The 15,263-nt window shown below is 43.9% G+C and overlaps 1 protein-coding gene across 1 annotated transcript; it reads right to left on the bottom strand.

Annotated features, from left to right (window-relative positions):
• Positions 1-6,227: 6,227 nt before the first annotated feature.
• On the bottom strand, positions 6,228-12,087 carry fau (FAU ubiquitin like and ribosomal protein S30 fusion). The gene is made up of 5 exons (XM_033027353.1): positions 11,935-12,087; positions 10,473-10,554; positions 9,255-9,399; positions 7,189-7,244; positions 6,228-6,501 (listed from the first exon to the last, which is right to left on the bottom strand). The coding sequence occupies exons 2-5, from the start codon at positions 10,545-10,547 to the stop codon at positions 6,376-6,378; spliced, it is 402 nt and encodes a 133-aa protein (XP_032883244.1). The 5' UTR covers positions 10,548-10,554; positions 11,935-12,087; the 3' UTR covers positions 6,228-6,375.
• Between the last annotated feature and the right edge of the window lie 3,176 nt (positions 12,088-15,263).

The raw sequence follows: 15,263 nt of genomic DNA on the forward strand, positions 1-15,263 counted from the left end.
GATATTACTTGTGAATCTTATTGATTAAAAAAAACATTGTGTGGTGTTCTCACCGGAGAACCTGTTATACAATTGCAAGGTTGCCCACCAAGATAGATGTCTCGCATCAACATTATGATTGGTTGTAATACCTAAATTTAGGCAATATATTTGTCTAATTTGTATCCAATGCCATGGGAGGAAAATATATCTAAGGACGGAGAGTGAATAACAATCATAATAGTGCAAAGGAGGCTATTCAGCTCATGCCAGTTCTCCACAAGAACACTCTACTTGCTTTCATTTCCCATATTGAAATGACTCAATTTGTTTCTAGATTTTTCTAAGCAATACATTGCAAATGAGAACTCACTGGATAGAGCTTGTCCTTGTATTCCCTTGATACTTTTGCACATCACTTAAAATCCACTTTTTAGACCCCAGCAATAACAGGAATGTACTTTATTGTACTATATACACACACGTCTGCTGTAATTTTTAGATTGTATTTCTCCCTGATCTGATCCATCTGATTATTACTCGCTAGAATTTAGAAGATTGAGGGGGATCTTATAGAAACGTACAAAATTCTTAAGGGGTTAGAAGGCTAGATGCAGGAAGTATGTTCCTGATGTTGGGGAAGTCCAGAACAAGGGGTCACAGTTTAAGGATAAAGGGGAAATCTTTTAGGACTAAGATGACAAAAACATATTTTACACAGAGTGGTGAATCTCTGGAACTCTCTGCCACAGAATGTAGTTGAGGCCAGTTCATTGGCTATATTTAAGAGGGAGTTAGATGTGGCCCTTGTGGCTAAAGGGATCAGGGGGTATGGAGAGAAGGCAGGTACAGGATACTGAGTTCGATGATCAGCCATGATCATATTGAATGGCGGTGCAGGCTCGAAGGGCCGAATGGCCTACTCCTGCACCTATTTTCTATGTTTCTCCACAACTTGCTGGTTTAATCTCTCGCCGCATTAATGATTCTACATTAAAGACCTTTCAAAGATCTTTAGCCCATCTCTTCTTCCATCTCTATGCTGAGTCATGCAGAGCACTTGTGATAAACTAGCAGTTATTATTCTTGGAGATGCTACTGAGGAACAACTTTCCAAGCTCTGCAAATAACGCCTACACGATTTCACTCTGCACATTATGGCAATTTTCTGCAATGACTGGCATAGATTTGTGGTGTGAAGGGAAAGATATGAGAAAGTGACAGATTTTTTTTTTGTCAATATATGCTGGGGGGAATAGTTGAGGAAAACACAGGAACAGCATTTAAGACATCTGGACAGATGGGAAAGGTTTTGAGAGAAATGGGCCAAATAGGACCAACTTACATGAGGCATCTTAGTCAGTGTGGAGGCGTTGGGCTGGTGCACACTTGAAAATGTGTTGACTATGTGTGCAGTTTTGGTACCCTAATTTGAGGAAGGACATTCTTGCTATTGAGGGAGTGCAGCGTAGGTTTACAAGGTTAATTCCCGGGATGGCGAGACTGTCAAATGCTGAGAGAATGGAGCAGCTGGGCTTGTACACTCTGGAGTTTAGAAGGATGAGAGGGAATCTCTGAAGCATATAAGACTGTTAAGGGTTTGGACACGCTAGAGGCAGGAAACATGTTCCCTATGTTGGGGGAGTCCTGAACCAGGGGCCACAGTTTAAGAATAAGGAGGAAGCCATTTAGAACGGAGACGAGGAAACACTTTTTCTCACAGAGTGGTGAGTCTGTGGAATTCTCTGCCTCAGAGGGCGGTGGAGGCAGGTTCTCTGGATCCTTTCAAGAGAGAGCTAGATAGGGCTCTTAAAAATAGCGGAGTCAGGGGATATGGGGAGAAGGCAGGAATGGGGTACTGATTGGGGATGATCAGCCATCGAAGGGCCGAATGGCCTACTCCTGCACCTATTGTCTATTGACTACTGTGAAAAAGCAGGTGGAAATTGAACTGATATTATTACTCAAAAAAAAGAGCCAGAGTTGGTCCGTAATAGTTCACCAGTTCTAAATGAAATGAATAAACCAAGGGTTACATTACTGCAGTACATAGCAAAGATCTTATAGCGAAGCAAGATGGGTTACTCTCACGCAAACGTGTAGTGCGCTCATGGGCGGATTCATGGGTGATTATATGACTCATTTTAGCAACCTGCCCCCGCCACCTGCTTCCGGCCAAAGATTGGATCCGCAGCGGAAGAGGGAGTGCGCGGCCCGGGGCAGCGAGGAGAGGGAGTGTGGGGTCCGGGGCAGCGAGGAGAGGGAGTGTGGGGTCAGAGGGAGAGCGGGGAGAGGGGCATAGGAGGGGGGGGGAGACATTGTAGTGAGGGGGCAGGCGAGGGAGTGCCGGGGGGGATAAGGCCTAGTGTGTGTGAAGTTGCGGGGAGGTTTACAATGTTTCTTATTTACAATGTTTCTTATTTAATGTCCCTTGTCTAGTCTGAAATAAAGTTCATTATTGGATCAGAAGAAATATAATTGTGTGTGTTATATGATTATATACATTTATATAATTTTCATGTATGTGTGTTTATAAACATTTTATTCTTTAACAAGAATTAACAGAATTATGAACTAACAGAATTCTGAATCTAACCCTATATCACACACAAAAGTTCCCCCGCAATGTCAATTACCCTGCGAGTCGGGTCGGTTCCGGTTACTACAAAATCAACTCAAACACTGCTTGTGAGCCATTTAAAAAGAAATGATTTAAAAAACATTAAAAAAGACAATTACCAGAGTCAAATTTTATTGTTGACAAGAAGTATGAACTGACAGATTTATGAATCTAACCCACACAAACTGTTGCCCCGCGACATTGATTACACTGCGAGTCGGGTCGGGTCAGGTAGGCTCAGGTTACTAAAATGGGCGGGGAAAAATGCCCATGATCCCCTCCATAGCGTACTACACGTCAGCCCATTGCATTTCGCAGGAGTAGCCTATCTTGCTCCGCTATAAGATCTAAGATCTTTGGTACATAGGTTAGACCAGCTTTGGGGGGTTTTCAAATAAAGCCATTTAGTTTATGCTTAGAAACAAAGGAGACAATCACTTTGCTGGGAACCCTCCAAGTCAGCAGATGATAAAGGAGCTCTAAATTGGCATAACAGAGATGTGTAATAATGGTAGGGGATTTTAACTTCCCCAATATTAACTCAGACCAAAATGACACAAATTGGTGGAGTAACTCAGCAGGTCAGGCAGCATCTCTGGAGAACATGGATCGGTGACATTTCAAGTTAAGAGTTCATTCAGTATGAAAGGTTTAAAGGGTTGAATTTGTGAAGTGCACCCAGGAAAGCTTTTTTGATCCAATATACAAGTCACAGAAGAACGGGCAGTACTGGACTTAATTTTGGGGAATGTAGTCAGGCAAAGTGTTAGGAGTATCAGTGGGAGAGAATTTTAGAGATCATGACCATATCAATGCAAGTTTTAAGGAATGGTCGCTAACAATACATGAGAACTGAAAACAGGAGATGCCCAATAGGAATATAACCTGTGGGTGGAGGAGAGGCTATTAGAATTTACCTACTGTGTAATATGAGACAGTAGAATTTACCTACTGTCCACAGGAGACACCAGCTATTATAAATAGCTATTGACTATCACTCCACCTTCAACATTGGAATCCCAACCAAACTATCTCTAAACTCCGGAAAAAAAAGACCAAGTGCTGGAGTAACTCCGCTGGTTAGATAGCATCTCTGGAGAACATAGATAGGTGACGTTTTGGGTCCCTACTTCAGACTGATTGTGGGGAGAGGGAAAGAAAACTGGAAGAGGGTGAGGCCCACTCACGCCCCTCCTCTCTTCCAGTTTGCATCCCCATGCCCAGACAAACAAGGGCTGCAAAACAATTCCTCGGAGCAAAAGGAGTCATCATGGCTTGCAGGAAGAATCTGTCTGACTAAATTGTTTTACTTTTGTTTTTAAAGTAATTAAGTAGGTCAACAGGGAACCTTCAATTACAGGATGAGTGATGAGCTGATAAAATCACTAAAGAAATAGCACATGGAATTTATTGCTAAAATCTGATTTATTTCAGTTTGAAAAGCTTAAAAATATCCACATTGGTTATGTAAATCTAAAACACGAGGATATATTGAGTGATGGAGGAACTTTGGTCCAAGACATAATTAGACAAGGTGGATTAATAGATGCAGATACTTGGGCCTTAATGTAAAACATGATTATTGTACAACTATCCAGAACAGTTAATATCTAGAAACATGAACTGCAAATTCTAGTCTACAAAAAAAAGTGGAGTAACTCAACAGGTTAGGCAGCATCTCTGGAGAACATGGATGGGTGACGTTTCGGGTAACTCTGTGTCTCTTTATAAATACAAAACAGTTGTTGGACTAGTCAGAGTGCTGTGTACAGTGCCAATCATCACACAAGAGGACGTGTTTGCACCAGAACGTTCAGATGAGATTCAGCGGGCCGTTTGAAATAAAAACAAAAAATGGTGGAAATACCAAACAAGTCAGGCAGCATCAGGATGGTGTCTGGGATGGAGTGTTTCAGCTAGACAGGGATTGGATAAACCTAGTTTGATTTCTTTGGAGTACAAGAGATCAAGAGGGGAGAGGGAGTTGATACAAAGGTGAGTGGTTTTGCAGATAGTGAAGATGGCTGTAAAAGATTGCAGCAGGATCCGAATCGATTGGCCAGGTGGGCGGAGGAATGGTTGATGGAATTTAATACAGAGAAGTGTGAGGTGTTGCATTTTGGGATGTCGAACAAGGGCAGGACCTACACAGTAAATGGTAGGCCTCTGGTTATTGTAGAGCATAGGGAACCAGGAGTACAGGTGCATGAAGGTTAAGTTGCAGGTAGAATAGGTGGTCAAAAAGGCTTTTGGCACATTGACCTTCATCAGTCAGAGTATAGAAGTTGGGAGGTCATGTTGCAGTTGTATAAGACGTTGGTGAGACCGCATTTAGAATATTGTGTTTAGTTCTGGGCACCATGTTATAGGAAAGATATTGTCAAGCTTGAAAGTACCCAGAAAAGATTTACGAGGATGTTGCCAGGACTAAAGAGTGTGAGCTATAGGGAGAGGTTTAGTACACTGGGTCTCTATTCGATGGAGCGCAGGAGGATGAGGAGGATCTTATAGAGGTGTACAAAATCATAAGTGGAATAGATCAGGTAGATGCAGTCTCTTGCCCAGAGAAGGGGAATCGAGGACCAGAGGACATAGGTTCAAGGTGAAAAGATTTAATAGGAATTCAAGGGGTAACTTTTTCACACAAGGATGGTGGGTGTATGGAACCAGTTGCCAGAGGAGGTAGTTGAGGCTGGGACTATCCCATTGTTTAAGAAACAGTTAGACTGGTACATGGATAGAACATGTTTGTCAGGATATGGACCAAGCGCAAGCAAGCAGGACTAGTGTAGCTGGACATTGTTGGCCGGTGTGGGCAAGTTGGGCTGAAGGGCCTGTTTCCACACTGTATGACTATGATTATGGTGTACTAAATTACAAGGGACATAGAAAAGTATTTATATTACTTCTTGGGATTGGTGGCTATAGCCAGAGGTATACATTAGAATTTAGAATAGAGGATTTAAAGAAAGGGGTAATTAGAACAGTAATTAGAATCTGAAACATTACTCATGGGGACATGGAGGTGGGTACTTCAATACTTAATGAGCTCTTGCAACCTGGTCAGGTCGGGGGGAGTTCTCCCCACCACAGGTACCATGTAATCTCATGCTACCTGCTCCATGGTCGGATAGTTGGCGACTAAAACGGCTCCCCCACCTGGTTTGCCAGGTGAGGAGGGGGCTGTGGACCCCCAGCAGGACCAAAAACAAGACCTGTCAAAGGGCAGATGAGCTTCTAGCGAGCCAACGGCCATCCACACTTCAGTAGAGGTTTCGATCACTGTCGTACAAAGCATTGTAAGACACACCAAAATCCTATACTTCTAACAGTGGAAGTCAGTAGGAACTGGAGGACAGAGATGTGTGATGCGTCCGTCACCGTTGGAAACCAGCACCACTGTGTCAACGATAATGAATTGCAACAGCTTGGCTTACAAGACAACAGACTATGAGCTTTATATGGGATTTATATTATTAAATTTATATATATATTAAATATATATATTATATATTTAAAATGGGATTTATACAGTTAGATATGACATGTTAGATCTGTTGTGCTGTTGAAAATTATGAATGTACACTAATGCCTATCTAATGTATAAAACTGCTGGACACACAAGCACTAAGGTGGTAAGATTTTTTTAATTAATCATACTATAGAATTTGATCAATATCGCCTTTTGCTTTCTGGATTTTGGGAGCATTTCCAGTACTCTCAGGTCTGCAGGATACTCAATTCTTATCAAAGATTTTGAGATGACAGGAACAAATTTAAGAGTTTGAATTTGGCCCCTTCCTCTTGCCAAAGTACGGCACAACATTTACAAAGCGGCGATTGTACTGCATGCGTCTCTTTGCACGGCCAGTCTTCTTTTTCCTCTTTTCTTGTTTTGCAACCTGCATAAATAATTGGTTGTATTAACTTGTGGAAATTCAAGACAATTCTAACAACGGCAGTTTTTATATTGGGTTCCAATCTTAATTTTACCAAACTATTTTTTAAATTTCTTGTTATCACAAGCAACCCACTTGTTGCATTTGAGCTACACTGGGCAGTGTAGGCCGTTCCAGATAAAGACCAGCTTCTCACCAAAATACACTACTATATATGAAGTGCAAAACCAGCTGACTAAACACTCAGCATTATAACCAAACTGGAAGGGACAAATAAGCAAATGATGACCAGGAAGGTTTAAAAACCAGATCATAAATACAGCATGGAAACAGTCAGTCCATGCCGACCATTGACACATGTCCTACATTAACCCTTTTTATTCTCCACACATATTTCTGTTCACCCATACACTAGGGCAACGTTCAGTGGCCAAATCCCACCCACCTGCAAGTTTTTGAGATGTGGCAGGAATTGGCTACATGCATAACACACAAACTAAGCAGGCTGCAATTCTCTTGGTGTCAAGAGATCTGAACTGCCTCAGCCTATTCTAAATCTTGGTATCCACACAAGTTAACAAAACTTAAGTGAGGCTCAACCTTACTATGAAACCAATGTTATTAACTTTCCACCGCACCCCCTCATCCTGCCAAATGTACACATTGATCCCAAAGATTCATTAAATTTACCTTTGGCGTCTGGCCCTTCACCTTTCCAGCACGAGCAAGGGACCCATGCACCTTACCTAACAGGAGAAAGCGAGAAACAACATAAATTCTATGTAAATACACTGCTAAAAAGAAGCACTCAAACTAGTTAATGACGTTTAAATTATTCACACAATAATCACACCCACAAATGGAAGAAAATTGTATATTTATCTTTACTGAAAGAGGGCTGCAGTATAAAACACTGTTGTGACTGCAGAAAACGGCCATATCTGGAATACTGCGCACGGGTTTGCTCTCCTTGCATAAGGGTGAATATTCTAGCATTAGAGGCAGTCCAAAAGAGACCCCAGAGCTTTGTCCTATTACACGCAGCTAAATAAATTATATCTAGTTTTCAGAGTTTCGAACAACGAAACGCGATCTTACTGAAACACACAAGCACTAAGGGCCCATGACAGGAGGGTGGGAGAGAGAAGCAAGATATTTTTCAAATGAGGGAACAGTTTCAGGATTAGGAGCAGACATTTAAAACAGAGGTTCTTAGGAATATTTGGAATACTCTACTCTGGGTGATTGTGGAAACCAGATGATTCAAGATAACGAAGGGGTAGCTAGACATGTTTTTCCAATATCAGGGCCATGTGGAACAAGTGCAGAAGAGATGAAGCCTGGAGTAAATAATCCATGAACACATTGAATGGTAGGGAAAGTCTCTGGAAGACACCACCATATTTTCACTTTCTTATCACCTTAACTACAAAAACACCTATGTCAGCATGCTCTTCATTGACTACAGTTCAGTCTTCAACACCATAATACCAAACAAACTCTTAGTGCCATCTGTAACTAGCCTACAGGCTTCCTGACAGACACTCTAGTCAGATAGAATTGGCCACATTTCATCCACCTTCACCCTCCATTCTGCTGCCCCTTAGGGTTGTGTTCACAGTCTCTTCCTCTACTCTCTACACATGCAAGACTGCATGGGCAAATACACAGCACCAATTGCACCTTTAAACCACTGTTGGCGGCCGGATGAACAACAATTTAGCCCTGAACACCAGCAATACAGGAGGCTTTGTTGACCCAAGGAAGCAGGGAGAGAGGCCAAACACAACTCTGTGTTGTCAACAGAGCAGTGGTAGATGCGCCACTGACAAATAGCCACATCACCAGCAGGCACACCTGGTTCATTCACAATGATCAAAAAACCACATCAGCGTATTTACTTTTACAAGTGTCTGCGAAAATTCTCCATGTCCTCTGATGCACCATAGAACACATTCTGACTAGATGCATCTCAGCCTTGCATGGCAACTGCTCCTCTTGACCACCTGAACTTCAGCGAGCCTGTGTCCATCACAGATTGCCCAGTCCACACAGGCTCATCACTTCCTTCCACCCAGAACATCTTCAGAGTATTGCACCAGTAATACTTTAAACATCAACGATGCCGGCCAACCTTGCCATTCAGAACAGCTGCTTCCACACTTTCTATGTTTCTATAGGGGCTAGTGGAATCAAGGAAAATGGGGAGAAGGCAGGCACGGGTTATTGATTGCGGACGATCAGCCATGATCACAATGAATGGCGGTGCTGGCTCGAAGGGCCGACTGGGCTCCTCCTGCACCTATTTTTTATGTTTATGTGTTTCACACGGTTCTCAGACCCTTGAACAAATCACCTCTTGTACATCCCATTCCTGGAGAGTACTCATGTACTCTTAATTCTACCTCGTTCAGCGATTCCATTATTACAGTATTATCACAATTGTATCATTAGTTGTATTATCATTATCAGGTATACTGTTTAATCCACGAGCTTAATGCAAGCAAGGAATTGTGCTTATGACAATATACTGATCTGAATCTGACATTTTTTTAAATTGAGGCATCTCATTGTAAATGACTGCTGCAAACACAAATACTGTACCCAAATTCAGCCCTACATTGTTGGGAAAGGGTAATTGGAAAGAAACAGGATAGAGGCGACGGTTGGAAAATTCAATTACACGTACTATCACATTATTATAACATGCAAGACAATAAGTGCAATAACGAAATTCAAGTCAGTAAAATACATACCACCCAACAATCGAGCAACTACTTCCAGAGTAGTGTGCTCATTGATACCACATTGGCCAATAACAGCATCATCATCCAAGGGAGAGCCAGCCAACAGGATCACTTGATCAACGGAAGAGATGCCTTCCAAAGATTCAATATGGGCCTAGATGAGTTTTAAAAAGGTAAGTTTGTAACAAATATCAACTTGAATCACTTCAAGAACAAATGTGTGTAGAAAGTTAACACTTAAGGTCAAAGCTCTGCATCATGACTGTGACAGAGGAGACGGAGTTGGCAAGCCAGGGGCATTAGATAATTGGTGGACAGGAAGGAATGAAGGATAGAGTTCAGAAGAGGCGGATGAGATGGAGGAAGGCCAAAAAAGGGGAGATGGAGCCAAGTGGGGAGGGTGAAGGTTGAAAAGGGGTGGAGGAATGTTACAAAAAAACAAATGCAAAATATATTAAGTAAAGAAGGTGAAAATGAGAACAATTAGGGGTAATGGAACAAGGACCAGGAAATTCCAGGGACAACATGTGTGGGTAATGTGGAAAGAACTACAAAGTGGAAGGGGGACAAAATTAGTCAATGGGGACATGACAGGGAGATGAAAAGATGAGCTGTTTCAGGAGGGTGAAAGGGCCATTGGTTACCTGAAATAGGAAAATTCAAAGTTTACACCACTAGGTTGTAGACTACCCAGGCAAAATACAAGGTGTTTTTCTTCTGGTTCCGCTGGGTCTCACCTTAACAGCAGAGAAGGTGGTGGACTAACAGATTGATGTGGGAATGGGAAGTTGAGGGACCATCTAACAGAGAGCTTGTGATGGCCATTGCAGAGATCGCATGTGCTCTACAAATTGGTTGCATTTTAATTTCGCCAATTTAGGAGACCACATCGGGAGCATATGTTTGAATGAGGTGCAAGGGAATCTTTGCCTCACATGAAAGACTGTTTAGGTCCCTGGGCGTGGTGAGGGAGGTGGTGTCGGAACAAGTGTTTCAAGGAATGTACCAGAGATCAAGTTGCGGTGGTTAGAAGGTATATCTAATGGTGGGATGCTGAGTCTGGTGGCACGAAGGGGGGGGGGCAGGAGACCCGTGTCTCTGAAAAATCTGATTTCTAAAATCTAACAGAATCAATGTAAGTGATCAACAGAAAGAAAATAGTTTCCATTTACAATGACAACAGTTAAGATCTAAAACTTCAGTGAACCAAAAGCGAATAATGTGTACCTTAAGTTCTCCAACAGTCTCTTCCCCAGTTACATCAAGTGTGTGGGTGTTTTGAGCTCGTAGAAACAGCTGCATGGTGGGTCTGTGGGCAAATAAAAGTAATTTGCCTGAGATATTCCTTTCTCTCCACAGATGCTCCATGACATGAGCAATTTTGATAATTTTAATTAAATCTCTATTACTTGAAAACCTGAACGTTCACAAATGGCTTTCCCTTTAGCCATCTTTCATATAGTCCTGGATGCAGCAGTTATGGAGTGGATATAATTGAGAATCTGGACTAACAATTTCAAGACCAGAGTTCAAACCATCAATGTAGCTGGGGAATATAAATTTAGTTAAAACTGAAACATTTGGGATGGGAGGGAACTAGTTTGAGAAATAGTGAGCATTAAAAACTGCTGAGTTGTCAAAAACTCTATCTGGTTCACCCATGTTCTTCAGGGGAGAAAATCGACCATCCTCTTAAGTTTATACTACCTCAGGCACACCAATAAGTTTAGATCTTAGAAACCTACCAAAAAGTTCTGCCTGGAACCAATTTAAAATATACAATGCAATGTATCAGCTGGATCTGTCACAGAGACATTCAAGCTCTACACAAGCAGCTCAAACTCCACCAAGAACACTCGTGAGCACAAATGTTCTTGAACTTCTACAGATGTACATGAGAGTATATTGATTGGTTGTATCACAGCCTGGCTCAGCAACTCAAACAACCAGGAATAAAGGAGATTCCAAAAAGTGGTGGAAACCACCTGGTTCGCACAGGTGCCAACAATCCACCATATAAGGACCCACGCTACCCTGACCATACTCTCTTTTCGTTCCTTACATTGGAAAGCTAGGAAGTCAGAAAGCTATGACTAAAGTTCAAGAACAATCATGTGGCTCTTGAACACGAAACTATGGACGATGGACCTTCTTTCGTCGCACGGACTTCAGGTTTCTATTCTGTATTAGTATCGTGGTTATTAACTTATTAAATGTGTTTATTATATATTGGTCATGTGTACTGTTTACAAGCCAGTAACGCCGTTGCAATTAATGTAATTGTTCCGTTGTCGGTACACGTGATAATTAAACACATTTCACTTGAATCAGGGACGCTCGGACTCCACAGGCAGAGGCCGCATGGCTGCAGATTCCCGACACGTCGGCGGAAACTACGCCTTCAGTCCCATTCCCACCAACACCCTCTCCTCTCCTCTGCCGCCGTCGCTCCTCCCCCCTGAATCGTGCTGTCTTTGCCCGAACAGTTCCCGGAGATAGAGCCGGGACCACGCACCGCACCCCGGCGCGCCTGGGGCCTCCTCGCCGGGCCCCGCCGCCATTTGCCCCTTCGCACTCGCACAACCAGAACACCACTGGCGGTTGTACGTGGACGGCGATGGGATGTTCAGCCGCCTGGTAAAGATATTTCGAGCTCAGCTTCAGCTACACCTGGCCGGGGAAAGCTCACCAGAATCGCGGCCGCCGCCTCCACAACCGATCCCTGTGCCCGCCGAGAGAGAAAGAACCAGCGCGCACGCGCAATCTAACAGCGAACAAGTGACGCAGTCGCGGGGGAAAGATGGAACTGCGCATGTGCGTAGTCAGTGTAGCACACTGCGCATGTGCATAGTCAGTGTAGCACACTGCGCATGTGCACAACTGCGAAAACAACATCGCTGCGAACTTTTTTTTGCAAAGATCCGCTATAGGATCTTTGCTTTTTTACAATACAATTCAATTTATTGTCATTTGGACCCCTTGAGGTCCAAACGAAATGTCGTTTCTGCAGCCATACATTACATACAAATAGACCCAAGACACAACATAATTTACATAAACATCCATCACATTGCTGTGATGGAAGGCCAAAAAAACTTATCTCTCCACTGCACTCTCCCCCCCCCCCCCCCCCCCCCCCCCCCCCCCCCCCCCCCCCCCCCCCATGTCAGAGTCAAAGTCAAAGTCAAAGCCCCCGGCGGGCGATGGCGAATTGTCCCGTGGCCATTAAAGCCACGCCGGGTGATGCAAGGCCGCACACCGGGTCTTGGTGTTAGAGCCCCCGGCGCGCGCTCGCAGTCCCGCAGCCATTCCAAGCCGCGCGGGGCGGTGCTGTAAGGCCCCGCTCCAGGAGCTCTTCAACCCCGCAACTCGGGCGGGAGAAGTCGCCGTTGCGGAAGCCCTGAAAAGCGGTCTCCCTCCAGGGACCCGCGGGCTCCCGGTGCCGCCCGCCAAACCCGCAGTTGCAGCCACCGAATCTCCGGGGGTCGGGTCGCAGCAGCGTCCACCACAGCTCCACCCGCTCTGGACTCGGCCAGCTCCGCGACGGTGAGGTGAGTAGTCGGCACCAGAGCCCCCGGTCTTCCTGTTGGAGGCCGCTCCTCGTTGCAGCCCCAACGACAACGGAGACCCGAGAAAGAAAAGGTCGGGTCTCCCGTGCAGGGAGAGATTTAAAAGTTACCCACACCACCCCCACCCCCCCACACACATACCCCAACAAAAATAACAAAAACTACATAAAAACATAAGACATAAAATAATAAAAACGCAGACGGACTGCAGAGGCCGCTGCTGACGAAAGTCGCGCCGCCCACCGGATGCAGTTCAGTAAAAATCCTACTATACGTAAACACATAAGAATAAAGGCTTGGATAGAGTGGATGTGGAGAGGATGTTTCCACCAAAGATCATATAGCGGGGCAAGATAGTCCACTCCTGCTAAAGCCAATGGGCTGACGTGTAATAATAATAATAATAAATTTTATTTATGGGCGCCTTTCAAGAGTCTCAAGGACACCTTACAAAAATTTAGCAGGTAGAGGAAAAACATGTAAGGGAAATAAATAGTAGAGACATGACTAGTACACAAAGTAAAGACAGAATTCAATTCAAAACACAATATGAGGCAATTAATGCACAGATGAAAAGGGAGGGGGACGTGGGGCTAAGGATAGGCAGAGGTGAAGAGATGGGTCTTGAGGCGGGACTGGAAGATGGTGAGGGACACGGAATTGCGGATCAGTTGGGGGAGGGAGTTCCAGAGCCTGGGAGCTGCCCTGGAGAAGGCTCTGTCCTCAAAACTGCGGAGGTTGGACTTGTGGATGGAGAGGAGACCGGCTGATGTGGATCTGAGGGACCGTGAGGGTTGGTAGGGGGAGAGGAGGTCAGTGAGATATGGGGGGGGCCAGATGGTGGAGGGCTTTGTAGGTGAGGATAAGGATTTTGTAGGTGATCCGGTGGGAGATGGGAAGCCAGTGAAGTTGTTTGAGGACTGGAGTAATGTTATGCCAGGATTTGGTGTGGGTGATGAGTCGGGCGGCTGCATTCTGGACCAGTTGGAGTCGGTTGATGTAGGTGGAGCTGATGCCAAGGAGAAGTGAGTTGCAATAGTCCAGTCGGGAGGAGATGAAGGCATGGATGAGTCTTTCAGCAGCGGGAGGTGTGAGAGAGGGTCTGAGTTTGGCGATGTTGCGGAGATGAAAGAAGGAGGTTTTAATGACATGGCGGATGTGAGGCTCACGCCAAGGTTGCGGGCCTGGGGAGATGGGGAGACAGTGGTGCCGTCGATGGTGAGAGTGGGGTTATCAATTTTGCTGAGTGTGGCTTTGGAGCCTATGAGGAGGAATTCTGTCTTATCGCTGTTGAGTTTGAGGAAGTTATGTTGCATCCAGGTTTTTATAGCTGACAAACAGGAGTTGATATGGGAGAGGGGGTGGGGGTACGCAACGGAGCGGAACGTCGGCCTTTTCTACGGCCATTTCAGTAAACTCGACCCGGATTGTGGTTATCTCTCTCGCAGTGTAATCAGCGTTGCGGGGGAACAGTTTGTGTGTGTGATATAGGGTTAGATTCATAATTCTGTTAATTCATAATTCTTATTTTTTGTTAATGATTAATATGTTAATAAATTATAATTCTGTTAATTTTCTTTTTCAATGCTTTTTTTAAATGGCTCATGTGCTGTGTTTGAGTTGAAACTTGCACTCTGTAATTCATCTATTCACATTGTTATAAACTGAGGTATTTGGTAAAATAATAGCAATATGAAGATTCCAGTTGCTCTACTCTTGGAATGTTCCTTAATGTTTTTTTGTGTCTATGGAATTGTTTTTCAACAATAAAATGGGTCTGGTCTTACCAATAGCCAGAGAGTGGAATGAGATCTGTCTGTAATGGTGGGATTATCTAAATGAAGTATTTAACAAAATAATTTTTTTTTGAGCAAGATTAACAAATGATGTAGACAAAAGAGCTGGAGAAACTCAGCGGGTGCAGCAGCATCTATGGAGTGAAGGAAATAAGCAACGTTTCGGGCCGAAACCCTTCTTCAGACTGAACATTGCCCATTTCCTTCGCTCCATAGATGCTGCTGCACCCACTGAGTTTCTCCAGCACTTTTGTCTACCTTCGATTTTCCAGCATCTGCAGTTCCTTCTATAACAAATGATGTATAACTTAAGGATGATTTTATTCAACGGCCATACAACTGATTAGATTGTGTAGGAAAAAATACACATACACACATATATGGATATATATAATCATATAACACACACATATATATTTCTCCAGATTTTTATATATAATGACAAACTTTATTTCGGACTCAAGGCCCAGACAAGGGACAACATTACATAAAAATACATTGCAAACCTCCCCGCAACTTTACCCTGGCGTCCCAGCCGTGCTGATCCGGACCAGACTCCCCATACGCTGTGGACGGAATATAGGCATCTTTTTGCTTTTTATTGTGAGGCAGACAGGCAGAAAGAAAATGCTCCTGAGAAAATTTTTACGAGG

This window comes from Amblyraja radiata, chromosome 9 (genome assembly GCF_010909765.2).
Source record: "Amblyraja radiata isolate CabotCenter1 chromosome 9, sAmbRad1.1.pri, whole genome shotgun sequence".
Taxonomy (NCBI): Eukaryota; Metazoa; Chordata; class Chondrichthyes; order Rajiformes; family Rajidae; genus Amblyraja; species Amblyraja radiata.